Here is a 27,444-nt window from a genome sequence, read left to right as displayed (position 1 = left end):
TCAATTCAAGAGCCACAATGCATGTGAGTATAAGATGGTCCTTAATAAATATCATCAAACCATACTTTTGGTAACCCCTATTTTAAGAACAGTGCACACAATGATTTGTAATGTGATACATAATTACTACATGTGCGTTTGTACCACCCTCTTCCTGACTTTCACTCCCAAAGCTCTCTGGAGAATGCTAGGGGGAGTTATATCCAGCGTTTTGAGATCACATATCATTTGATATTTAGATATGAGTTGTTCATCTTTGGGCTTTTAGATGTTCACCCTTTATTGAAAATAATCAGAAAGGTTGTTTTGTTTTTGTTCTTAACTTTGCAATTACAGTGTCAGGAGCCACAAAGAAGTCATTAAAGAGCCATATGTGGCTTCAGAGCCACAGGTTGCAGACCCCTGTGTTAGCTGGTGAGCTACATTCATACACGTGCCTGTTAACAGAACACTTTTAGGGAGCAAAAAAATGTCTCTCACACGGAAAAAACAACCATTTACCAGGATTTTACCTTAAATAATTTAATTGCTTCAGTTTGCAGGGCCTCTGATGGAAGTGTTGTAAGAGGGGAAGCAATTCCTTCTTTGCTATGGCAAAGAGTAGGGTGTCTCCAAATCTGAGAGTCTGAACAAACAAACATGATAAACAGATGAACATGGTCACCGCTGGCAAGAAATCATTGAAGAAAATGACTTTACGTAACATCTCTCATCCAAAAGGAACCCAACATAGTTTATAAACTCTTAGTACAGGTTGGACCTCCCTGGTCTGGCATCCTCAGGACCTGGCCAGTCCTGAGAAGGGAATGTCCCAGACCATGGGAGGTCCCCTGCTTCCTGCCACCCCAGATTGCTATCCTTTCTCACTGCTGGCTCCGCTTCTACCCCAGCTGGCCCCTGTGCCTCTATCCTCCATACCTCCAGCATTGGTTGGCTCCTCTACCACTAGTCCTGGCCCTGGAAGCCAGCCCCAGCCCAGTGGATATTGGCTCTTGTCCCAGCCAGGCTGCTGGATGCTGGTCCTGCAGATGCCAGGCCTGACAGGGCTGCTGGATGCTGGCCCCATGGATGCCAGCTCCGGCTCCTGTTCCAGACAGGCTGCTGACCCTGTCAGGCTCCTGGTTCAGCAGGCCACAAGCCGTCCTGGCACTGGGCTCCTCACCAGGCAGGCCTCCCAGCTGCTGGCCCTTCTCTCAGTAGGCTCTCAGCCCTGTTTTTAGGAGATGCAATCTGTAACTGACTTTACATACAGAAATCATTCTGGCTACCAATAGAGTGTAGCCATTTCTGGGGTGAATCCTAGCAAGGCATAAAAATGTGTAGGAACTCTTTTTAATAGTTAGGAAGAATACCTCATTTTGAAATTTCAGGGCAATTTGAGAAGGCAGAACCAATTTACCCATGTTCGAATAGATCTTGGAAGAAAAAAAGTGCTGGTATTTTTAATAACTGCAGGTGCCATCAGATCTAGGTATTGCATCTAACCTGGAAAAACATTGCTTCCACTAGTACAGTAGTCCTTAATACCTTGCTAGATATTGACTCAGCAGGAAAACTAATTCATCTGTCGTTATGACTGACTAACAATCTCTACTTTTGCATCAAAATAAGAATTTTGTTTCCATTGTGACCCTCCAAACACCTAGGGCAATGTATTATCGTTGAGTTGAAAGAGCTTTCTCTCTTTATTTTCCTGGGTAGCCATATCTATGACTTTCCAGTTATGACAGATCTAGGGAATGATATCTCCATTCAATATATCAAACTCTTTCCTGCAGAGCTTTAGCTTTTCCCTAAAAGTCTCCCTTTCCAGCACTGAACTACCTCAAACCTGATTAGCTTCAGATCACTGTTTCAAATGCTATGCCCTTTGTGCATGTGTGTGGCTAATATAAACAGTACATTCAAGAAAAGCAAATTTGGTACAATTCCTGTTTACTTGGCTCATTGCTTCCAAAAGTCATACTCAATAGCAAGTTCCTATGTAAATTTTATTTCAGAAAAGTCTGTATGTACAATGAGGGTGTGTTCAGAAGAGTTTCAGAAGTCATTTTTTTCTCGTGCAAGATGCTCAATAAGACCAACTGTCAAGATAGTGCTGAACACCAGAATCTAGACTCTACAGAATGCAATTTAATGTGCCTGGACTAGAAGGACACAAGAACTCCAACTCCTTCTTCACCTTGATTATATTTTTCTGATTTGTCAACCTTGATTACTATGTTTGGTTCTCTGTGGCTTAAATATTGAGGCTGTTCTGGAAAGGCTAGGATCTGAAGAAGTGGGTCTGTCCCAGGAAAGCTCATCACCTAATAAATTATTTTGTTAGTCTTTAAAGTGCTACTGGACTGCTTTTTTGTTTTGATAGTATATAGACTAGCACAGCTATCTCTCTGTTACTATCCTTCTTACCTTGTGTGGCAGATAAATCACACTCTGGATATTTTAGGGACTAAATATGTGGAAAAACTATAGCAACCTATGCTACTGTGACACACTATGAACAAGAGAACATCACTGATATACTGTAAAGGACTCAGGCAGAACACCACTTTTCTTGTTGACTACCTTAAGGGCAGCATACACATTCTCCCTTTGCTTGATAGGACTGTGCTAAAAGTTATTTTCTAGCTTTAACTAGTCAAATGTAGAAACGCAATATACATTCTTGTTGATGTTGTCGAATATCAGCACGTTTAGGGCCTGATCTTGCAAATGCTAACTAACATGAGCTAATAGCTATTCCTATGCATGACCCATTGATTTAAATGGAACTATTCATAGGGATAAGGATCTGGAGATCACTCCTAGCAGATCCTCCAGGTAAGAAAAATTTTCTGTAGATTTTAGAGACTGTCTGTAGCTGAGCTAGAAATATTTAAATAAGTTAAAACCTAAATTTCCATTTCCATGTATAAAGAACAGGATGCAGTTCTGAATTTGGGCAGCCAGAGACCATAGAGTGACTCTCCATGGGAAACCATTATGTAACTTGCTCAAAAAGAAAAAACAGACTTTGTGCACTGACTGATTTTCTTCAGAATAGTATAGATCAGCAGCATCTGGGAAAGAGTTTGAGACCTCTGGCAGGCTTGAACACATGTCAAGTGGAAAGCACAAACCTTGAATGGCTTCAAGAGTGACAGTGTTTACATGATGTTTGGTAATTCTAACTGGTACTAGCAGGGCCACGCTTGAACTCTGGTAGAGCGTGATCTGAAGGAAAATTATGGGTAGTGCCGCCTTCAGCTATACCTGTTTGCTTGAAAACATGACCTATACTCTAGCTGACAGTTTGGAAAGGCAAGGAAAAAAATTCCAACAGACAGGGTGCTTGTACTAAATGATTATAGAATTAGACCATTCTCTAAACAAACAAGTAGCACTTTCAGTGGGTCAGGAGATCTCTGAAAGAGTTGCTGCCCTTTGACCCTGCAGGCAGCACACGACAGCAGCAGCACAGGCAGTCTAGACCAACCATTTCTACTAATCAATTAGATAGTAGTGTCCTAACTCGTGAAAAACCAGTAAATACAACACTATCAGTGGCACAATATAGTAATGTCAAAACTTAAGATACATTAAAATGGATGGAAAGTTCTAAGGGGTCTTGTCCACTTTTGCGTATAAGCCGTATTAAAACTGGAAGACAAAAGGCCAAAAGCCTACTCTTGCTTGTCCATGAATAAAGTATTTTGAATGTCTGTTAACATCTAAGGTTTCTTCTGCAGAAATCTAATGACTAAATATTTAGGCTGCATCTACAGTACAGCAATCTTTCAAAAGATGATCTTTTGGAAGATCTTTCAAAAGAGCACATCCACCTACAAAAAAAGCAGATTGAAAGATCGATCCGCTCTTTTGATAGAGAGCATCCATGCAGCCCCCGCTCTTAAAAAAGAATGGGCCAGGGATCAAAAAATCGGGCACCATGAGGACTTCTTTTTCAAAAAAAGGGCCTGTGGAGCTTCTATACATGCTTTTTTCTGAAAGAAGCTTTCAAAAAGAAGCACTCTTCTTGATCTGGGAGCGGAAGAGAGCTTCCAGAGAGAGCCGCATTCTTCCAATTTTTGGATTGAAAGAGTGCATTTTGTGTGCGGAAGCTCCGTGTGGTCTTTGGAAAAAGGGCCTGATTTTCCAAAAGAACTTGCCAGTGTAGATGGAGCCTTAATGTTCATGAAAAACACTTTTAAATTCTGTTCTGAATTAACAAAAATAGTTTATCAAAATACAAGCATTGGAAAGTCTGCCAACAAATATAACTACAATTTTTATATATACAAAAAAGGGTGACAAATTTGAGACAAATATGCTCTGAATATAGCTGATCAGATAAGTATTAAGATTAAGTGGAACCAGAAATAAACTTACTGTGCTCCCCTTCCACATTTAACAGTTTGCAAACAAGCTGTTCAAATTCTGATCCAACATTTACATTGGTGCTCCCAGCAGCCACAGTCAGGTGATAAAGCCATGTGTCCTACAAGACAACAAAGACTAATCATTCCACAAAGATTTTCAAGAGTTAAAAATACTGAATACTTTTATTGAAATTTCCCAAATTACAAACTTCAAAAATATTCATTTTCAATGAATTTGACTCTCATGAACAATGGCTTCATGCAGACAGGTTCTCTAGAAAGTTCATCTTAACACTGACTTGCAGCAAGCTTTCTACTGTATGTATAGGTATCTTTTGAATGGAAAGTGCTCTCAATCAGATGTGATGAATGTCCAATAGAGACGAGGAAGAAGCATACGTTTTATTTTGTTCACATGTAGCTAAGATCAAATTTAAATGCCTGAAAGCTGAATTACAGTGCATGTAACTCACTCACCCACTAAGTCATCGTGTAAGAAAACTTCCCCCACTCACCTCAAAGTAGTACTACACCCTCCTGTTCACCCCCAAGGATTTTCCCTTATTTTTCTTTTCTACCCCCGATGAAGGTCTATGACAGGCGTGTCCAACCCGCAGCCCACGGGCCGCATGCGGCCCTGGACAGCTAGTAATGCGGCCCCACAAGATCATAAACTTTTAACATTATTATGTGATGTACATATATCAACCATATTATATATTTTATATGCGGCCCAAGACAATTCCTCTTCACTCAATGTGGCCCAGGCAAGCCAAAAGGTTGGACACCCATGGTCTATGACAATCACCACTGATTTTAGCCAGTCAGCAGAATTGAGCCAGTGATCATTGAGAAATGCAAAGTATTCCCTTCTCTTCTCTCTCAGGCTGTGTCTACACTACAACTAACTTTTGAAAGAAGATCTCTTCTAAAAAACTTTTTTCAAAAGCGTGTGTCCACACACACAAAAGCGGATTAAAAGTGTGATCCACTCTTTTAAAAGACAGCATCCACACAGCTCCTGCTCTTTTGAAAGAATGGGCCAGGGATTGAAAAATCAGGCAACATGAGGACTGCTCGTTCAAGAAATAAAAAAAAAAAAAAAAAGTCCTGCAGAGTGTCTACACACGTTTTCTTTTGAAAGAAGCTTTCGAAAGAAGGAGCTCTTCCTGAAATGGGAATGGAAGAGCGCTTTCAAAAGGAGCACTGCATTCTTTCAATTTACTTTTGAAAGAATGCTTTTTGTGTGTAGATGATCCACTGGATATTTCAAGAGCCCCTTCTTTTGAAAAATATTTCAAAAGAACTTGCCAGTGCAGACGTGGCCTAACCATATGTCTACACAGCAGCCTTATTCCAATATAAGCTATTCCCGTATAGCTATTCCAAAACAGCTTATTTCAAAATAAGTCTGCTACACACAAAAATACATTTGAAATAGCACTTAGCATCTCAACACACAGGCCGTTTCTACACATGGCACTTTTTCCAGAAGAGTGCACCTACACATCAAACAGGACCCTGAAAGAGACGACCCTTCTTCCAGAAGAGCGTATCCACACATGCACTGGTGCTCTTCCAGAAGAACAGGGCAGGAAACAATGTGGATGGGGTCGCACAGCCAGGGAGCCCTTCCGGGGCCGCTGGCCACACAGCCCCTTAAAGGCCCCCACCTGAACAGCCCCTCCCTACAAACGCTGCTGAGGCCACCCACGTCTGTGCCCAGCAAGCCAGACCCAGGTCCCTGTCCAGCGCCTGCCAACCAGCAGGCACGGACCCCCAGCAGCCATAGGACAGCAAGCTTGCCCTCAACCACAGGCTAGCCACACTCCTGGCCACCCTCCTCAGCCTCCTGTGGAGACAGAGGCACAGGCCCATGGGTCCTGAACCCCCACTGCCCCTGCTGGGCCCCCTCCAGCCAGTCCAGCGCATCTAGACCCATGCCACCAGCACGGACTGGTGGGACAAGGTCATCATGAGGGAGTGCGACAATGACCACTGGCTGCAGAACCTGCGGATGAAGAAAGAGACCTTCCTTGAGATCTGCAGCTGGCTCGCCCCCATGCTACAATGCCAGGACACCTGGATAAGGCCAGCCCTCTCCCCAGAGAAGTGCATGGCCATCGCCATATGGAAACTTGCCACCCTGGACAGCTACTTGTCCAATGGGCAGCAGTTCGGGGTGCGCACATCCACTGTCGGGGCCATTGTCCTCCAGGTAAGCCCAGCCCCAGACCTCGCCCCACCAGCGGAAGGGAGGGGGCCAGCGGGCTCGGGGGACCCCAGGTGCCAATTCGGAGGGGGCAGGGCCAGGGGGACAGGTAGGCCTAGCCCAGAGGGGATACTGCATGGCCGCTGCCAGAGGGGTCGCCCAGTAGTGGGGTCCCAGTAGGGAGGGCAGGGGTGGAAGGGGAAGGGGGCAGGGAGCCCTCTGTGTACACCCACGAGTGAGCCCATTCCCCTGAAGCTTGTGAGGGCCATCAACCACGTGCTGGTGCGGCGGCTGGTGCGCATCGGGGACCTGGATGTAGTCGTCGAGCGCTTCACTACACTGGAGTTCCCCCAGTGCTTCGGGGCGATCGACGGGATGCATAGCCCCATCAGAAGAACATGGTGCGCAGATCCTGCGAAATTCTGCCCTGTTCCGCAGGATGGAGGCTGAGACATTTGTGCCCTGTAGGGAGGGGGCTGTCAGGGACATTGTGATGCCTCTCTGCCTTGTGGGTGACTCAGCCTACCCACTCCATCCCTGGTTGATGCGCCCATACACAGGCCACCTCACAGCCTCCCACGAGCTGTTTAATACCCAACTCACGTGGGCCCGGTATCCTGTCAAGTGCACTTTTGGCCGTCTGAAGGTGCAGTTCAGGTGTCTCCTCACGTGCCTCGATGTGGGGGTGGAGAATGTCCAGCAGGTTGTGGCTGCCTGCTGCGCTCTCCTCAACCTCATCGAGGCATGTGAAGAGACCCTGCCCCAGGGATGGGTGGCGGAGCTGGTCTCCCTGAGTGAGAAGGGCGAAAGCTGGGGCATTCCTCCGGTGCCCGCTGGTGTCCTGGAGGACCTCCTCATCATGCCAGAGTCCCAAAAGGTCCTGAAGCTCTGGCTCAGTCCAGGAGGGGGCCCTCCGTTCTGGAGTGCAGTCAGGGTCTTGGCTGCCCTCATCTGTGTTTCTGGGGCTCCCCTGAGCAATGTGGGGTGCTGGCCTGCTGGTCATCTCTGTGGGTCGGGACTCACTGGGCACTGTGGGGCCTTGGAGGAGCGTGGCAAGTGCTGCCTGTCTCACACTCTCAACCTTCCTGATACGGGGTCTCTGTGTCTTCCTGCTATGGGTCTCCAGGTCCTCGCAGCTTTAAAAGCTTTAAAAGCTTTAAAAGCTGCAAGGACCTGGAGACCATAGATGCCCGCTGGGGGTGTCTAGAGCAGCCCCACCCTCCAGCAGGCTGCCGCCATGGAGGACTGCTTCTTTCAGAAGCGGTCCGGGAACATCTACACATGCCTTCTTCCAGAAGATTCTTCTGGAAGAAGGCCCTCTTCCTGATTCTGAAGCGGAGTACAGAATCCGGAAGAGGGGGCACCTTCTTCTGGATTTCTTCCGGAAGAGAGCCTTGCACATGTAAACACTCCTTAGATCTTCTGGAAGAAGGCACTCTTCTTCTGGAAGATCTTGCCTGTGTAGAAACAGCCACAGTGCCTATTTTCAAATAGCGCCACTGGACGCACCATGGCTCATTTTGAAATAAGCTTTATTCCCTGTCCAAACAGCACTTATTTGAAATTGCTATTTTGAAATAGGTGCTATTCCTCATGAAATGATCAGGAGGTTCCTCTTATTATTATTAATGTAGAAACGGTCAGTAAACTGGACAGGGGTTCACAGCAAAATCTTCTGATATTTTCCAGATATTTCCAGGGGTCAATTAACTGCAGTGATTACTCTAACTCTGGTAAGTATTTTTAAAAGTGTGACCATTTGTCTGTTACTCCAGACCACGTGCTAGATGGCTCAGCAGAAAAGCTAATTGTCTCTGACTCTCCATATCTTACTGTAGAAACTGTTCATATCACAATACCACAATCATGATTGTCTTCTTAAAACTTAAGTGATTCAGTACATTCACTACCTTTTCATGTTTGGATCCTATAAGAAGATAGGTAGGTCCTTGCTCTTTAGGATGGATAACAACGGTATAATGTGTTGATAACAGACTGCGACCACTGGCCTCATAGTCTTCATCTGAATCACATGACCTGTCAACTTCTTCAACTTTAGCTTCCCAAAGCTTGATTTGACCCAGAGGAAACTAAAAGTAAATACAGGAAATAATCAGGAAGCAAATATACATCGTGGACAACACCAGTTTTACAGGTATTGATCTACAAATGAACAGAACCAGATAAATTAGCATCAACATGCTTTGAACGTTTAAAATTGGGAATGTCCATACAATCTTATTCTTTTGACGTTACTAAGGATTGTAGAGTAAGTCACCTTCCCACTCTATAATCCCCAAGAAGAGGAAATGTGGTTTCATCATAAAAGCACAATCCCAGGACCAAGAAGATTTTGGTTCTCTTCCCACCTCTGCTTCCTTCTCCTACAGGTTATATTGTTCTTGTTGGATCTCAATGTACAACATATCTGAAATAATAGGTCTTGATTGTGGGAGAAGATGGAGCCCCTGAGATATCCTAGGCCCAGTCCATTCAAGGATTCTCAAACTCAAGACCAGGACCTTGAATTTAAACTTGTATAGTGTGGCAGTAGCAAACTTGCACTTATGCATCTACAGAACATCTGGTGAAGATGCTCTATGCCGATGGTAGATCTCTCTTCTGCCAGTATAATAAGACCACCTGCTAACATAGTGATTTCTACAATGGTGCTGAAATTTGTGTCATTTGAGGGTGGTTTATTCACAGCCCTGAGCAACATAAATTTTGTCAGCACAAGTTGTAGTGTAGACTCAGCCTTAATCTAGTACGGGGGTCAGCAACCCCCAGCACAGGTATAAAGAGCAGCATTCGAGCTGATTTTCATCAGCAAGTGAGGTGGTAGCTCTGCCCCGCTCGCCTCCCTGATGCAGCTGGGAGCTTGCTCAAAGGCATGCCACCCGTGAATTAATAAAAAACCAGCTAAAGCTACTAACCACCACCTAAATGGTAAAGCTCTGCATGTTAATATATTTATTAATGAAACTGTTGTAAGTAGACCTATTAGTGACTTTAAAAAGTATCACTGGTGCTTGGACCATACACAGAGGTCAAAATGTCAAATTTTGGCATTCCTCCTTGGAAAAGTTGCTGACCGTGATCTAGTATTTGATGGGGCATCATTATAGTAATTGACCCATCACTGATGCTATCATTCAACCTTTTTCAGTGTCATTGGTTTAATTCTTAGGTAGAGTAGCTTGTAGTATTTAAGCCTAGGGTTACAAATGCATACACAACTATGGCCAAGTCTGTCAGGATGGACCTAGTCTATCAGCTGTAGGCAAAAGAAGCAGTTCTAGGTGTAACTATGTGGGCATCCAGTATTAATGAGGAACCCTGAGGGTGTCAAATACTACATACCATTTTTCCCAATTCGCAGCTAGGCTATGCTCTCTACAGAGCATGACAAAATAGTACTGGCTAGTTTCTTGTAAGATCTCTACCTTTCCCTACCTTTGTCTTGCCCAGAGTCAGCATCAGATGATATCCTGGAGATGCTGGGATAACTAAGAGATGATGCTGTTTGATGGGAAGGTGATGATGACCTGGTTATCATTTGTGTGCTGCTATTTATGAAGGCTGTGATGTCTTAAGACCATATATTGAATAGGATACGTGAGGGGAAAAGGGCCATGAAGAACATTCAGAGTTTACAGATTTGGTACTTGAAGAGCATCTTCCCATCTCTCTGAGCTCAGCCTGAGAGAAAGGATAGGAACCATTTCAACCTGCTGCTACATACACCTGCTAAGATTCTGAGATAAGACTGCACAACTGCACTGTCTTTCGTATCCAACACTGTGGCGAGATCCAGCACAATGAGAAGGGGTCTTTATCTGTGACTGAGCGCTAGAACAATCTATGGCACCTTACTGGGTGGGAATATTTTTTAAATATCACCAGAAACCATGTGTCATTGATGATGACTTTTTGCCAGCTTCTCAATAATACTGTTAAGAAACTGGAGATGAGATACTAGGAAGCAGATCACAAGTTTGGCTGCATTAGGAATTGTCTACTGATTAGAAAATGAGTGTTTTAACACTGAAGATTTGTAAAAGTTGCAGATTTCTTCGGTCACCTTCACTAACCAAAATGGGCATGAGTCAAAGATACATGCGCTGGCTTGCCTTTCCTGTTGTGTTGCTTAATATGAACAGACCAAGTACTGAGAAAGGGGCTGTTGAATCCTAAGGTTCAGTAGGGCTATGACGTACTTGTGCTAAATTGCAGTTCTGTTAGAGGACAGAACACCCAGGTTTACAAGAAGCTGTCTTGATAGATGATTTCAGTTAATGAAAATTCTTGTCATTCAAACATACAGATTTCTTATTATACTTAAGGGGAAAAACAAGTTAAAATTAATTTGTCATCAGAACTCAGCCAATATTTACATTGAAAATGTAAGCATGATTTTTTCTTAGCAGCCTCTCTGTAAAATGAGTTAAAAGTTCATCTGAAATGAAAATGTTACTGGATTTTGGATCATTACAGAATTGGTATTAAAATTTCAAAGAGTAATAGTAAATCAACAAAAATCCTGAAGAATGTTTTTACTACTCATTACAATGCCTGATACCGTAAATAAACACTAGATTAAATTTTCCACTTGCTTTCAGTAACATTACTTACACTGCAAAGTTACTCCTCTGCCTTAGCGTTGCTAGGATCTGACCATAAAATAAGAACAAACAGGAGGAGGCAAAAACAGGTTGAAGAATGAAAAAGGGAAGGAGGAGGGAGAAAATAATACAACAGATCTAAAGCCCAGCAAAATTATTATTGGGCCTGACATTGTTACATGTTGGTTAGAAGGATAAGGTATATGCACATGGAAAGTAAAAATGGAGCTTCCCTGTGCTGCTTCTACTATTACTTTAATGGCTTAATAGAATCAATAGACAGTCAGCTGGCAATTAAATTTGATTTTAATTAGGTTTTAAGTGAGTGAAATAAAATATTATAAAACTCTGGGGTTAACAATTAAAATTGCTCAGATATCACTCAAATTCCTATCCTACATCTCAGCATGGAGAGGTTTGGTCAGACCAGAGTAAGAAGGCACTTTAACAGAAGGGAGTGGGAGGTGCTCTCTTACAAGGGCTCCCTGCTCTCAATAGGTTGGGCCAGAAAAATGGATGCATCATTTTCAGAACAGGGGAATGGGGTAAAGCATGTGACCACAGATGGAGGAATTGGCCCCTCTTCTTCCTCAGGTTCTTGCATCCCACTCACTGTCTGGGAGTGCATGGGAGACGACTGTCTTCTGCACTCCCCCTCCTAACAACCAAAATTTTGTCCCAGGCATCCTGAGCCCTTCGCTTCTTCATCTGATCTGCCCTTCTTTTAGCTGCAGAGAACTGTACTCCCCTCAAGCAGTCAAACCCACAGCATATTGGAATCAGGAAACAAAAATGTCCATTGGGCCAAACTGGCAGTGGCTCAGTGTGTTTCTCACTTTCTTTGAAACACTATGAATGCAAAGTTGGGTACAGAAGAGAAACTGAATGTTTGTATATTAAAGGATAATAAAGGAGGGTTCAGTTTGTTGCAACATAAAGCTGAAATTCACAGCAGATAGGGCTAAAAGAGCCAGCTGCAGAGATCAATGAGACTGAGGATCTTTGCTGGCAGACCTGTAAGGAGAAGGGGTGATCTGAAGCCTTTGCAGACGAAAGTCCCCTTTAGTATTGTGAATCCCCTTGTGCAGGAGAATGAGAGGACTTAGAAGTGATGAAAGTCTAGGGAAGTAGGCTGAAGAGTCTGCCCTCAGTTATTAGTGACATGGTAGGAGCTTGTAACCCCGCAACAGGCTCAGTTAAATGCCTAGCATGATATGTATAGGCATATACTACTCATAATCTGTGTTAGTTAATAAAGTCACAGCCTCTCAGTTAAAAATCCATCCCACTGTCTGTCTTTCATTCACTTGAGAGTGCTGAGCAAACATGTTATATTTTAACCATCACAGAGACATACCTTATCTTCTTGACTACGGAAATAGTAAAGAGTTTTTCCAACTAGAGTACACCACACTCTTTTGGAGTATCCATGTTTCACCTGAAATTACAGTAAAGTACAATTTATTTTTAACTTAGAACTTTTTTTGAGAGATGGGTCCAACCAGTGAAGCTTCGACATATATTTAAACTTCTCAGAAATATTACAGTTTTAATAAGGATTTCCAGTAAAACATTAATATAAATATACAGATTTGAAATGATGTGATTTTCTGTACTATAGGTATTAGAATTCAAGCAAAACAGGCCTGATTCACAGCCCATTCACATGAGCTACAGTCCTTCCATTTGGGTATGGATCAGGCCCTAGATGGAAAAAAAACTGAGGAAATGAAAACTGGAGAGAACACTCTTAAACTACTACAAATAATGATAATTAAAACACTTATAATCTGGTACCTTACATCCAAGAATTTCCAAGCACTTAATGAAAATTACTTATCTTCCTCATGCTTTTGATACTTATTAACATCCCTACTGTACAGAGCAGTAAAACCAAAGGCACAGAGAGGTTATGTCAACAGACAGGAATAGAAGTTGAGAGTCCTTGACCCCCAGTTCTCTGATCTAACAACCAAATCAGATTCCCTCCAATGCTAACATCCTTCCTTTGAAGAACAGACTTTGCAGCTCACTGGCTAGTAAATGGAGTGGGTAAGGGAAAGCAAAGTGTATTGTTGCCTGCTTTCCCTGGATTCAATGAGCAAATTAGCAAAATTTAGTACTAAGTGAATGTATATACCACTCAAGGGCCGTGTCTACACTAGCCCCAAACTTCGAAATGGCCATTTGCATGGCCATTTCGAAGTTTACTAATGAAGTGCTGAAATACATATTCAGCGCTTCATTAGCATGCGGGCGGCCGTGGCACTTCAAAATTGACGCGGCTCATCCCGTCGGGGCTCCTTTTCAAAAGGACCCCGCCTACTTCGAAGTCCCCTTATTCCCATCTGCTCACAGGAATAAGGGGACTTCAAAGTAGGCGGGGTCCTTTCGAAAAGGAGCCCCGTCTGGACGAGCCGCCATCGGGGTGAGCCGTGTCAATTTCGAAGTGCCGTGGCCGCCCGCATGCTAATGAAGCGCTGAATATGTATTTCAGCGCTTCATTAGTAAACTTCGAAATGGCCAGTTGCATGGCCATATCAAAGTTTGGGGCTAGTATAGACATGGCCAAAAAGTCTGATTATAATTCCTGTTTGTTCTGTACTTATGAAGTGGCATCACCAGCTTTTTGAATGAGGAAAAAAACATTTTAGACTGAGCAGTAAAGTTATTGACCCATAATTGCACTGGTTAGAACAGACAGTTTCCTTACTCTTACCTACTCTTCAATTCTCTTTAAACCATTGTAAAGAATAAAACAGTAATACCATTTTTTCAGAAAAGACAGCCATGACACATAAGCTATGTCTACACTAGAAGCATCTGTTGACAGAAGTTACGGTCAACAGGGACATCTGGACAGAATCTCTGTCCACAGATTGCATCTACACCCAACTTGCTCTGTCAACAGAGAACTGCCAGACTGGACTGCCCTCTGGTGCCAGAAAGCAGAATGACAGCTCTGCAAAGAGGGCTGTCTGGCAACCACGGCTACGTCTACACGTGCACGCTACATCAAAATACACTGAGCCACTGCCAGTTTGGCCCAATGGACATTTTTGTTTCCTGATTCCAATATGCTGTGGGTTTGACTACTGTCTTACATTATTTATTTAAAAATGTAAAATTTTGAAAGACAGTATATGTTCACCCAAGAGTATCTCCTATCATTGATATTCTATTTATGACACAAAGCTGCTGGTTTTAGATGAGCATCTCAAGTGCCTGTATAAATGAAACTACAAACTTAAAAATATCATGTCTCCACGCTTGTATCTAGTATAGTTATAAGTAACATCTAAGACAAATACAACTGAAAAATAGGTATAACAAAATTGTTCATCTCTATTTTTTCACAGTAACAGAGAGGTAGCCATGTTAGTCTGTATTCTGACAAAACAAAACAGCAGTCTTGTAGCACTTTAAAGACTAACAAAATGATTTATTAGATGATGAACTGTCCCACGAAAGCGCATCACCTAATAATTTTGTTAGTCTTTAAAGTGTGACATGACTGCTGTTTTGTTCTACATTTTCATGTTTGCTTTGTGAATTGTACAGCCTTTTGTCTCACGATGGATTAAAATAGAGATATGGTTCATCACTAAACACTATCTTCAATATCTTGAAGTAACTTATTTTAACTGCATATGCTGAAAAAAGAGCCCCTCTTATATGTTTAAATCCACAGTGTCCAATAGGAATTCAAAGATCACCACACTTGTGGTTGTCATCTTTCCACATTCACCACACTGTATTATACAAAACGATAGAGCCAGGCAATCCCAGCCCCTCCTCCAATAAGTACCCTCCGACTCCCACAAAGCCAGGATCCCCCACAGACAGGCACTCTCAGCACCCCACTAAGTAAATTCCCTTCCCTGACCCCAGAGCCAGGCACCCGCAGACTCCCATTCTAAATCAGTGCCAGTGACTCACCAGAGATGCCAGGCCTGCCCCAGGAACTGCTGCTGGAGCAGCCAGACAGCAGAGAGCACTCTCTGGCCGTGTCTACACTAGCCCCAAACTTCAAAATGGCCACTTTGAAGTTTACTAATGAAGCGCTGAAATACCTATTCAGTGCTTCATTAGCATGCGGGCGGCCGCGGCGCTTCGAAATTGACGCGGCTCACTGCCGCGCGGCTCGTCCCGACGGGGCTCCTTTTCAAAAGGACCCTGCCTACTTCGAAGTCCCCTTATTCCTGTGAGCAGATGGAAATAAGGGGACTTCGAAGTAGGCAGCGTCCTTTCGAAAAGGAGCCCCGTCGGGACAAGCCGCGCGGCAGTGAGCCGCGTCAATTTTGAAGCGCCGCGGCCGCCCACATGCTAATGAAGCGCTGAATATGTATTTCAGTGCTTCATTAGTAAACTTTGAAATGGCCATTTACATGGCCATTTTGAAGTTTGGGGCTAGTGTAGACACGGCCTCTGTGTGAGGCTCTCAGGAGGAGCCACATTTAAAGGCTCCAAGAGCTGCATGTGGCTCAAGAGCCACAGGTTGGCCACCTCTGTATTTGCCACAATGCAATGTTTTATTCACCAAATGTGGTGAGTGGCAAAAGTATTAGACACCCCTGGTGTAAACTGAGGCATGTGCTGAATCAAGGCTCTAACAAAGTGAAGAAAATCAACATGGAAGCTAAGGAATCAAAAGGACAAATAAAAAAGACTTGCCAAAATAGATTTTTATTACAGTAGTAGAGGAGTAGGGAGTCCTTCTGGTTTACTCACACTATCAGAGATGCAAACCTGATAGTATATCCACTTTAATGTATTTACTTTTATACTATATTATACATATAATTTTGGACTTTAACTTGGCAAAAAACATCAAATATCACTTCAAACATCACTTTTGCAAAACAATACAAGGGTCAATGTCAAATATGGCAGCCAATTTAGATACTAGTGTACTAAGAAGTCCCTGCTAAAGATCCAATTCTACTCCTGTTGAAGCAAAGTGGAGTTTTGCCATTGACATCAAAGGACACACTGGTTACTACAATTAGCTTTACTGTACGTGTTTTGTACAAAGCTTCTTGCCTTTTTTCCTTAGGAAATCTCCTAAAAAAATAAAAACAGAATAAAAATAGTTTGTCAGGGAAATAAGTGCCCTTACCTTGGTCAACAATCCTTTCATGGCTGGCTTCACATCAGGTTGTATGAAAAGTGAACTAGCAGCCTGTACTTTAAGAACATTCTGCAGTACTTTGATCCATTCTTCTAAGATGTTGGGAGAATCTGCAGTCAAGTAGTATGTTCGTTTTTCTGTGATCAACTAAATAGTGACATAAAAGATTCCTTCAGTTCTCAGACCATTATGCATTTTGACTAATTTAAAACAAGACACATATTTATAAATAACAAAATTTTGCAGTTATTTACTGTCACTGTTTAGACTAGAACTCCTTAAAGGCAACAGAGAGCAGATGACCCCATAATTGAAGAGCTCTCATTTGAAAGATTTCCCTATTGCAAATTACATGGAATTCATTGTATCTAAGCTGGAATCACAATTGGTAGTATGTGAACCTGAGGTTTCAGAGTGCTTGGAGCACAAAGCCATTCTCTCTTGGTTACATGTTACAGGTAACAATCCTACCTTCACAAGAATATGAAAAAGATAACCCCATAGAGTCTTTTCCATCTCTAATTGCTATGAGTGAAACAATCCCTCCCCACAGAAGGAAGGCACTGACTGTTTTCAAAAGCAGACACACTGGGAGAAAAGGTCATTTTGCGGAATGGAGGAATATAGGACCCTCTAAACATACAATGAGACAATGACGCACCTGAACTGTTTGTTTTCCATCTCCCCTTATAATGTGACTAGATATATTCAATTCAATTTGACCATGAGGCTTTCGAATTACATCACTCTGTGTGAAAAATGGGGAAAAAAGGATTATTCATCTGTAATAGCAATAAAATAATGGTAGAACATATTTAAGATTCATCACTGGAAGCATCCAGCACCTAACAAGTACAATCCCATAACATAAAAAGGTATTCAACACTTGTGAGGGACTGGGCCCTTTATTATGAAATATCTTATTTAATATAGTCAAGTGAAGAAACTTATTTTTCCATCTGGCAATTGTCATTTAGAAGAATCAGGAACTAAACAGCAAATACATTACAAATACTCACCGGAGATTTGTAGTACAATAACTCACCGCCTTTAAGCACAAACCATCGTCGTTTCCAAGTTTTTACTTTACCACTCATTTTTAACAAATATCCAGATTTTTCTAAGGGCTCCTAAGTAATTAAAATAAAAAGGATGTAATATGATAAAGTGTTTTGCCAAAGGAAAAATGCTTGCATGGTAAATAATAATTTTTACAATACTTGGTCTTTGTACTATAAAAAGGCATAGTTTTTATGTGCATTAACATTCATGCATGTAACAGAAAAATAAAGTATTTTTCCTATTTTATGGTTAGAGGTGCAGAGATTTACTTCAGTATATAATTAAATAATTATAAAAACTTGCCATATACAACTTTTGGGCCAACTGACTGAACAGTCCCAGAGAATTATAATCCAGCATCTGACACAAATACACCTTCAGTAGAAATTCCAGCAAAATGAAGCTCAGGTTTTGCTCTATGAGAAATGTCAGGAATTGGGCATTATAGTTCTCATTCCCAATCAGCAGGTGACTATATAAGATGTTGTGAGGAATTATCCCACATTATTCCAAATGTGCGTTTGGATTCTGTAATCTGTGCAGCATGTAGACCCACTGACCACACAGCTGATTTGCCCATCGTCCCTCACATCCTATGTGAGGCAGCTGCAGACACCTAATCTCTGGATGTGTGCTGTACTATGTACTAATTCTCAACATCCCTGTTGCTCTGGTGGGGTCTCAGCTGTTGCTACCATGGAGGCTACCCCTCCATATACCCAAACTGCTCTTTTTAAATTGAGTTTATCAATTTCACATGCAATAGGCTGTCCCAAGAGTCTGATTGGTCATCATATGGGCCACTTAATGAATCTTAACATGGTGCTTTTTGTAATCACTGCACTGTGTGCCAAGTAAACTTAATACCGATCTTTGTCAACATTATATGCAAAAGAAAAAATACTATTATTCTCTGCATAACATTAGTACTCACATTTTTTCCATTATCACTCGATGAGGAACAGGTTTTAGGGAGTTTCTGCTCTGGCTCTGAATATTCTGTATCTGTTGAGTACGCATCAGGGGGAATAGCATAGTCACTTTCTGAAGCCATAGAAGACAAAGACACACCTGAGTAAAAAAGGAAAAAAGATGCCATATGTATATTTATTTACCATCATATTTTAGACATGAGAAATCAGCGTGGGTGTAGAGGGAACAGCTGAGCTGGTAGTTGTTGACAAACTATTATAGGGATGGCCAACCTGTGGCTCAAGTGCCACATGTGGCTCTTCAGAAGTTAATATTTGGCTCCTTGCATAGGTGCCAACTCTGGGGCTGGAGCTAGAGGCACCAATTTCCCTATGAAGGGTGCTTGCTGCTCAAGCCCCAGCTCTGCCCCAGACCCTGCCCCCACTTTAACCCTTATGGTGTAGTCCGGGGTGTCCAACACACTAGCCACTGGCCACATGTGGCAGTTTGACTGGTTGAGTGTGGCTAGTTGGCTTGAACAATAAATATATTTTCAGAATAATGAGACTAGTTCTCCATTGCAGTAGCCAGTATACTGCTTCAGAACTAGTTGGAAGCCACAGGTCTAGATGGTGCTTCATCTTGGTCATGAGTGCAGGGGACTGCACTACAAATTGACTACACTTGCTCATAATTTCAACAGCCACAGAACAAATATTAATTTTCTACCCAAAACACACTAAAGCCCACATTCCTCACAATCAAATGCAGCTACTTAATGACCTATAAATGATGGAAAATATTTAAAATCTCGTTTAAAACACTTAGTTACATATATATCTTATAAATGCCATCAGCTGTAATTAAGTACGTTAAATCAGCATCCTTCAGAGTTCTGCAATAGATCACAAACATTTCTGCATATAATATTGCTTCTCTGTCTATTTCCCGGTGATCAAGTATCAGATCTTCATGCTAACCTATAAATTATTTTTCTTTCCTTCTCTTTCTTTATCATCTGGTCCTCTCACCAGCTTCCTAAATGGCAGATGAATTGATGAAAGGTCTGTTATGCAGTTAAACTGTAGATGGGCTATTTAGGTTGGTCTTCCCTGCCACCCGTTTGACTTCCAGTGAATGTGTGGAGTTTTTGTACCGAGTCAGTTATGAATAAGTGTCTGTGCAAATTTTTCCTTGCTAACAAACTGTTCAAATCAACTTCCAAAATTAAAAAAAAAAAGTTTTAGTTCAAGTACACCTGCTCCTAAGAAAACCAAAATCCATTTTTCTTGAATAATTTATTTATATTAAAAGAAATTCTGCTTATTCATCATAATGGAAAAAAAAACATTCATTCTGAAATGTGGAACAGTTTCCTTTTTAAAAGATTTACTTCAAACTGCTTTTCACCTTTGAAGACTTAGTGTAATATTTGCACAGTAGGATTCTGTTTATTTTGTTTGATTAATTCCATATCACACCAGCTGATTTTATGAATAAAAATATTGATTTCATAACTGCCAGACCTACAAATTCATCTGAGTTTTGAGAGTCAAGTTAGGCCTTTTCTTCCTAAAATAATATCAAATTATGACACCGTAAGCCAATATAGCCTCAATTTTACCTGTGCAATGCCGCTATCTTCAAATTATGAGTTATAAATAAAGATATATGCTCAAAGCTGTGAAGAAAGGCTTCTGAATGTGAAACAATGCAGGGCTATCCATTTGAGTCAGCAGAGAGAGAGCATGAAACAATGGGCCAGATTCAACTATTGCCTAAAATATCATAAATCTGCAGTGATCCTAATCAATTCCATTGCTGCAAATCCCGAGACTTACCTCCAGACAGAGAGCTCTTTTAGTTCTTAGTCTCTGTAGTTCAGGATGGAAGGCGAACCTAGAGATTCTTAGGCCAGATTGGTGAGCCATTACCAAAATTAAAATGCCTGCCCAAATTCCAGACTTTGGTCCACAGACTAACATGTATTTCTCAGGAAATTAGTGTAGTATCTTCTTGTCATTTGGGGGAAAGATGATTTTGTGATTAAAGCACAAGATGGTGTGTCACAGGATCTGGATTCTTGTCGCTGTCCTGTCAAGGATTTCCTGTGACCTTTGACTATAACTAGATGGAAGAACTCACCAGAAAGTATAGTGAGAGTCAGCAAAATTCGCCTTCCATCCTGAACTACAGATACTAAGAACTAAAAGAGCTCTGTGTCTGGAGGTAGGTCTCGGGATTTGCAGCAATCACACATACACTCTGAGTAAGAGAACAGCAGCACAGTTTTATTACAGTCAGTAATGGAATTTCACACAATTAAATGTCTTATGTAATCATCCTATACAGTTTAGAGTGCCTTGGTTAGTTACATAAATGCAGTATGAATATACAATTGCACAAATGCCTAGTATAAAAACATACTCATGCTCCCTCCTGCGGTCCCCAGGTGTCGAAGGACCAGCCTCACTCCACTGGTGTGAGAGGTGAGAGAGTATTATCAGAGAAAAATTTAAATAATTAAATAAAGACTAGTACTAGTAGAAAGAACAAATCTGTTGAAAATCCTTGGACAATCTTTAGAAACCCTTAGAAAAAAATCCCATTTGCATGCTGTTCTCCGTGGGGTGTTATAGGCCTTGTTGCATCACTTCGGCCCAGCCTCCCAAAACCAGACTTCCGTACCCTAACATTTTGAGGGTACGCACATCTGAGTGGGGATTAAATTAAGACACCCTTCTGAATATTTATGGGATGTCACTTCACAGCCTTGCACACAAACTCCTAAAATGGGCATCTGTGTGAAAATGCCAAGAGATACCACCTGACGACCCTTGGTGATCCTTGCATCTAGTTTATGGTAAACAGGATGACTGGGCTGACAGGGCCATTGTATTTTTGGCACCTTCTGATACCACACAAGACAGATGTCACATTCTATGTTAACACACTGGTCCCTTTTTCAGATATCCCACGAGATAAACGCTGCATTTTACATCAGCATACTGGTTTCTTTTGTACATTTGTGGTTACAGTAGCTGAGATGAAAGATCTGGAAATTCAGATATGTTTACCCTTACCTAAATATATGTCTGTAATTTTTCTATATACTTACACCTACCTAAATATATATAAAAAGTGGTAAAGCTAACATCACACAGAGTGTGATCCTTGTAGGCCCCTTGCACTGCTGATAAGATAGAGTACAACAGTAAAGGGTTAAGGGGAATAGATATGCCTGAATATAGGCTTGCAAACTAGAAATACAACAAATATATACTTACAGTCTAGAAGTCATAAAAAGGAAAGCAGCCCATTCTCCTGTCAGTTTGCTTTGGTTTCAAGCTTTGATATGTGAAACATCTAACAAATGCACTAGATTGGGGTAAGCAAAGCTTTCACATCAGGCTCCACTTTTTATCCCTGCTGTTAGCAAGGCCCCCCAGGCTGTCTAATATAATCCAAACCAATGGAAATTTCACTTACGTTCATAAGAAAAAAAAAACAAAACTTTTGGCAAGCGTAAGAAAATAAGTATGTAGAACATAAAAACTTTAATAATCACTATAAAAATGTGAATACGTGTACATAAAAACTGTAACATATTTCAACATTTTAATGAGCTGGATGAACCTGAGACCCAGAATCCAATTTTGCTGTGTCCACCCTATGACATTTCACTCCCCTCCCCTGCCCAAGAGCGTCCAACCCCACTTTGCACATCCCGACACTAGATCCTTGTTCAAGGCATCCACATTTTAAAAAGGAGAAATCCACTGATATGAAGAATAAACATTGCATATGCTCCAAAATCATATTAAGACTCTCAAAATATTTGTTTTCATGGTTTCTGCCCACCTCGTTTCATGGCCCTGGGGCTACCTGGGCCACTTCTACTTCGAGAGTCTGATTCTGAGGTCCGTGAGCTGGATTGGGAGCTGTCTTCTTCCTCAGATCCTGAAGAGTCATCTAAGAATGGGCTATTGCTTATTTGAGTTGCTTTCTACAGAAATGAACAAACACTCTTTGAAACTTTACTACTTTATAGATGTATTTATTTTATTGGCTTTTACAACAGCCTACTGCTGCCACAAGCACTACAGATGCCTACCATGCAAGAGATTTAATTGCAACAATTAAAACAAAGAAAGCAAAAACAAAACAAACCCCTATCACCAATTCTATACATCACCCACAAGAAAGGATAGTATAAAAACTAAAATTATTGGCTTTAGCACTGTTGCCAGGAAATCTTACTAGGCCAACTGCCAGAAGAGATGCAAAAACGAAACAAAAGCACCAAATTACCCTAACTTAAAAATACCTAAACTTTACTTTGTGCCCCAATACCCACTAAAATTTATGTCTGGTGGCCCAACAAGAGAACACAAGTACGAGAATGAGTATATTTCACTTGACACATAAACTCATGGGGCTTGATTTAGCAGCCGCATATGGTCTAAGTTCTGGTTGATGCTGTGCACTACTGCCTGTTGGAGAAAGAAAGGTTACTCACCGTAGTAACGGTGGTTCTTCGAGATGTGTCCCTGTGGGTGCTCCACATTAGGTGTCGGGCTCGCCCGGTGCCGCAGATCGGATCTTCCAAGCAGTTTCTGCCGGACCGCGCATGCGCCGGTGCACGCCGCTCCCTTGCGTGCTCCTGGCCACGTGCGCGATCCGGTCCCCGCCAGTTCCTTGACCAACCGCCTCGGATGCTCCTGCAAAACACTAAACAGAGATCCGAAGCGGGGAGGATGGGCTGGTAGTGGAGCACCCACGGGGACACATCTCGAAGAACCACCGTTACTACGGTGAGTAACCTTTCTTTCTTCTTCGAGTGTCCCCGTGGGTGCTCCACATTAGGTGACTACCCAGCAGTAACCCAAGATAGGAGGTGGGTAATCGGATCATGTACAGCTTGTCCCCGAAAGGACCGCTGTCGAGAGCTGGGTCTCCTCTTGGAATACCCTGCGAAGGGCGTAGTGCTTGGCGAAGGTGTCATAGGATGACCAGGTCGCCGCTCTGCAAATGTCCTTTAGCGCAACACCGTTGAAAAAGGCTGTTGATGCCGCCACCGCCCTAGTGGAGTGAGCCCTGGGCAGGGCCAATAAAGGAGTCTTCTTGAGTTCGTAGCACATTTTTATGCAGGATACGATGTGCTTCGAGATTCTCTGCGAAGAGAGACCTTCTCCTTTCGATTTGGGAGCGAGAGAGACCAGGAGTCTATCCGTTTTCCGGATGGGCTTGGTCCTGTCTATATAGAAGGCCAGCGCCCTCCTCACGTCCAGGAGGTGTAGGCGCACCTCTTTGTTAGAGTTGTGAGGCTTTGGATAAAACGAGGGTAAAACAATAGGTTCGTTAATATGAAACTCTGAAGAAACCTTAGGAACAAAGGCTGGATGCAGCCGTAGAGTCACCGCCTCCTTGGAAAAAACAGTGCAGGGTAGCATTGCCATGACTGCCGCAACCTCGCTCACCCTGCGAGCTGACATGATTGCGAGAAGGAAGGTCGTCTTTATCGTAAGGAGGTGGAGGAAAACCGTGGCTAAAGGCTCGAACGGTGGTCCCGTGAGTGCATTAAGCACCAGGTCCAAGTTCCACGAAGGTGGAAGCGGTTTCCGAGGGGGGTATAGGTTTACCAACCCTTTGAGGAACCTGGTAACCATGGGATGGGCGAACACCGTGTGCCCTTCCTCTTCGTGTCTGAACGCCGAAATGGCGGCAAGGTGGACCTTTAACGAGGATAGTGAGAGTCCTCCTCTCTTGAGGTCCAGTAAATACTCTAATATTACAGGTATAGGCACCGAAAGGGGGGCCAGCTGTTTGGTAGAACACCATGCCGTGAAGCGAGTCCATTTCTGCTTGTAGGTCTTCCTGGTGGAAGTCCTCCTGCTACTTTCTAGGACTTGTTGCACTTCCTCCGTACATGTGCTCTCTAAGGAGCTGAGCCATGGATTAACCACGCTTGTAGTCGCAGGCCTTGGGGGTGCGGATGCACTATGGACCCCTCGGCTTGCGTGAGCAGATCCGGCGCCACCGGAAGGGGCATCGGTGGACGGTCCGACATGCGCAGGAGTAGGGGGAACCATTGCTGTCGATCCCACGTAGGGACTATCAGGATCATTCGGGCTCCTTCCCTCCTGGCTTTCTGCAAGACTTTGTGGATCAGCACTGTGGGAGGAAAAGCATAAAGCAGGGGGCCCTTCCAGGAGATCGCGAATGCGTCCCCCAGGGACCCCCGTCCCAGTCCTGCCCTGGAGCAGAATCGAGGGCACTTCTTGTTGTGTTGAGTGGCAAACAGGTCTATCTGGGGAAAGCCCCATGCGTGAAAAATCGGTCGTAGCAGATCGGAACGGATCTGCCACTCGTGCATGAGTGCGAAACGCCTGCTCAGCTGGTCTGCCTTCACATTGTGAGCGCCTGGTAAGTATGAGGCTTTCAAGGTTATATTGTTGGCGATGCACCAGTTCCACAACCGGACTGCTTCCGCACATAAGGCACGGGACTGAGCTCCTCCTTGCCGATTTATATAAAACATGGTGGAGGTATTGTCTGTACTGATCCCGACTACTTTGCCTTGTATATGGTCTCGAAAGTGTCTGCAGGCGTCGAACACTGCTCTGAGCTCCAGTATATTTATGTGCAGTGACTGTTCCGTGGAGGACCACAGTCCTTGCGTCACCTCTTCGCCCATGTGTGCTCCCCACCCTATGTGGGAGGCATCTGTAGTAAGAAAAACCGATATTTGTGGTTGGTGGAAGGGTACCCCTGTTAGCATGTTCTTGGGGTTTACCCACCATTGCAGGGATTTGCGCACCTCTGTTGTGGGCGACACCACCCTGTGAACGGTGTGTGCTGCCAGTTTGTATATGCTCGCCAGCCAGTGCTGCATGCTGCGCATGTGTAACCTGGCGTTCTGTACTACGAACGTCGCTGCTGCCATGTGGCCCAGCAGCTGTAAGCACATCGGAACCGGCACCGTAGGGCTGAAGGTGATGACTTGCACGAGGGAGCTGATGGCCCGAAAGCGTGTCTCTGGTAGATACACTCTCGCTGTAATAGAATTTGTGTGTGCCCCTATGAAGTCTATGTCCTGTGTGGGGTCTATCTTTGATTTTGCCAGATTGATAACCAGGCCGAGCAAAGAGAACGTGCCTGCTGTGACGTGTATCATGCGTAGTACCTCCTCCTTTGAGGCCCCTTTGAGTAGGCAGTCGTCCAGCTACGGGAATATAAATACCCCCTGTCTGTGCAGGTAGGCTGACACCACTGCCAAGGTCTTGGTGAAGACTCTGGGGGCTGAGGAGAGGCCAAACAGTAGGACCTTGTATTGAAAATGTTCTTTGCCTACCATGAACTGGAGGAATGGTCGGTGAGCCGGATGGATAGTTATGTGAAAATACGCGTCTTGTAAGTCGAGGGCTGCGAACCAATCTCCATCGTCCAGTGCCGTAAGGATGGAGGCGATTGTGATCATCTGAAAGCGTTGCTTGCGCAGGTACCGGTTGAGGCTGCGAAGATCTAAGATGGGCCTCCAGCCTCCTGTCTTTTTCTCCGTGAGGAAGTACCTCAAGTAGAACCCTTTCCCTTGCAGTTGCTCCGGCACTCTTTCCACTGCCCCTATGAGCATGAGATGGTCTACCTCCTGCTTGAGCCTCGCTACATGGGAGGCCTCCTGGAGGTGGGGCCTGGGTGGAGGTCGTGGCGGTGGGAGCGACTGGAAGGGGATGGAGTACCCCGTGGCTATGATCTCCAGCACCCATTTGTCTGTGGTGATCCTTTGCCACTGGTCGTAGAATGGTCGGAGGTGATGGTGGAATAACAGCTTCGGATGACCTTGTGCGATGGTAGTGATGGCGCAGCCCTGGATCTGTGTGTCAAACTTGTGGCCTTTGGCCCTGCCCCGAGGACGCACGGCTCTGTTGGGAACGTCGCCTGGGAGTTCTGTACTGCTGGTGCTGTTGATGTTGCCCTTGCTCGTAACCCCTGTGGTACTGGGGACGCTGTGGCTGGTACTGGTACCGTCTTTGTTGAGGGTAGTACTTTTTCCTTCTGTATGGAGGGGTGCAAATCCCCAGGGTCCTAAGTGTGGCTCTTGAATCTTTACTGGAATGAAGGACTGAGTCAGTTGATTCAGCAAACAGCTTCTGCGTGTCGAAGGGAAGATCGACGATCTTTGCCTGCAGATCCCTCGGTATACCCGAAGTCTGGAGCCAGGACTCCCTTCGCATCACCACTGCCGTAGCTGTGGAGCGTGCTGCTGAGTCCGCAACATCCAGGGCGATCTGAACTCCCATCCTCGAGGCCGCGTAGCCTTCTTGCATGACGGCCTTGAGCACCGGTTTCTTGTCCTCTGGAAGCAAGTCCATGAGGGAGGTTAACCTAGTGTAGTTGTCGAAATTATGGTTCACTAAATGCGCTGCGTAATTTGCCATTCGCAACAGTGGAGTGGAGGAGGAGTAGACCTTTCTGCCGAACAGCTCTAGCTTCTTGGCATCTTTGTCTGTTCCCCCTGTCCTGAATTGAGATGTCTTTGATCTTTGTTGCGACGACTCCACCACCACGGAATTTGGTTGTGGGTGGCTGAACAGGAACTCCATGCCCTTCGCCGGCACGAAGTATTTCTTGTCCGCTCTCTTGTGGACAGGCGGAATAGTCGCAGGGGTCTGCCATATCGTAGTGGCGGACTCCAAGATTGCTTTGTCAAGCGGTATTGCTATTTTGGAGGAGGCCGGAGGTCTCACATTTTTGAGGAGCTTATGGTGTTTCTCTTGCACCTCTGCTGTCTGGATGCCTTGCGTGAAGGCCACCCTTTTAAACAGCTCTTGAAACTGTTTGAGATCGTCCGGAGGATGGACGTCCCCCGGGGCCGTAGCCTCGTCCGGGGAGGAGAGTGAGGAACCACGAGGATACGCCTCTCTGGACCCTTCCGGTTCCTGTTGGCGATGGTACATCCGCTCGCTGGAAGCTTGCAAGGGAAAATCTTGGGGTTCCATAACCAGTTCCCCGTGAGATACTTGAGTCTCTGTCCCCGTTCGCGATTGCCCTCGGGGATACGGGACCGTCTGTGGGGATCTTTCCCTGGTAGAATGCCGGTGGTGTCTATGCCCCGCGTGATAGGGACGACCATGGCAGCAT

At 43.9% G+C, this 27,444-nt stretch overlaps 1 protein-coding gene across 3 annotated transcripts in view; it reads right to left on the bottom strand.

The window, feature by feature from the left end:
• PLEKHH2 (pleckstrin homology, MyTH4 and FERM domain containing H2) overlaps positions 1 to 27,444 on the bottom strand; it is a 105,071-nt gene that overhangs the window by 26,172 nt on the left and 51,455 nt on the right. For all 3 annotated transcript variants that reach the window (XM_074989614.1, XM_074989613.1, XM_074989612.1), the window contains 9 exons: positions 22,165 to 22,309; positions 18,326 to 18,462; positions 17,349 to 17,459; positions 16,991 to 17,077; positions 16,318 to 16,476; positions 12,556 to 12,636; positions 8,484 to 8,663; positions 4,372 to 4,480; positions 513 to 625 (listed from right to left, as the gene is read on the bottom strand). In XM_074989614.1, the coding sequence (XP_074845715.1) occupies positions 513 to 625; positions 4,372 to 4,480; positions 8,484 to 8,663; positions 12,556 to 12,636; positions 16,318 to 16,476; positions 16,991 to 17,077; positions 17,349 to 17,459; positions 18,326 to 18,462; positions 22,165 to 22,309 (1,122 nt within the window). The remainder of the gene's footprint in view (positions 1 to 512; positions 626 to 4,371; positions 4,481 to 8,483; positions 8,664 to 12,555; positions 12,637 to 16,317; positions 16,477 to 16,990; positions 17,078 to 17,348; positions 17,460 to 18,325; positions 18,463 to 22,164; positions 22,310 to 27,444) is intronic.

Source organism: Carettochelys insculpta, chromosome 3 (genome assembly GCF_033958435.1).
Source record: "Carettochelys insculpta isolate YL-2023 chromosome 3, ASM3395843v1, whole genome shotgun sequence".
In the NCBI taxonomy this organism is placed as follows: domain Eukaryota; kingdom Metazoa; phylum Chordata; order Testudines; family Carettochelyidae; genus Carettochelys; species Carettochelys insculpta.
Note: the sequence above shows the minus strand (reverse complement) of the source record. Positions and strands in the feature narration are given on the sequence as shown.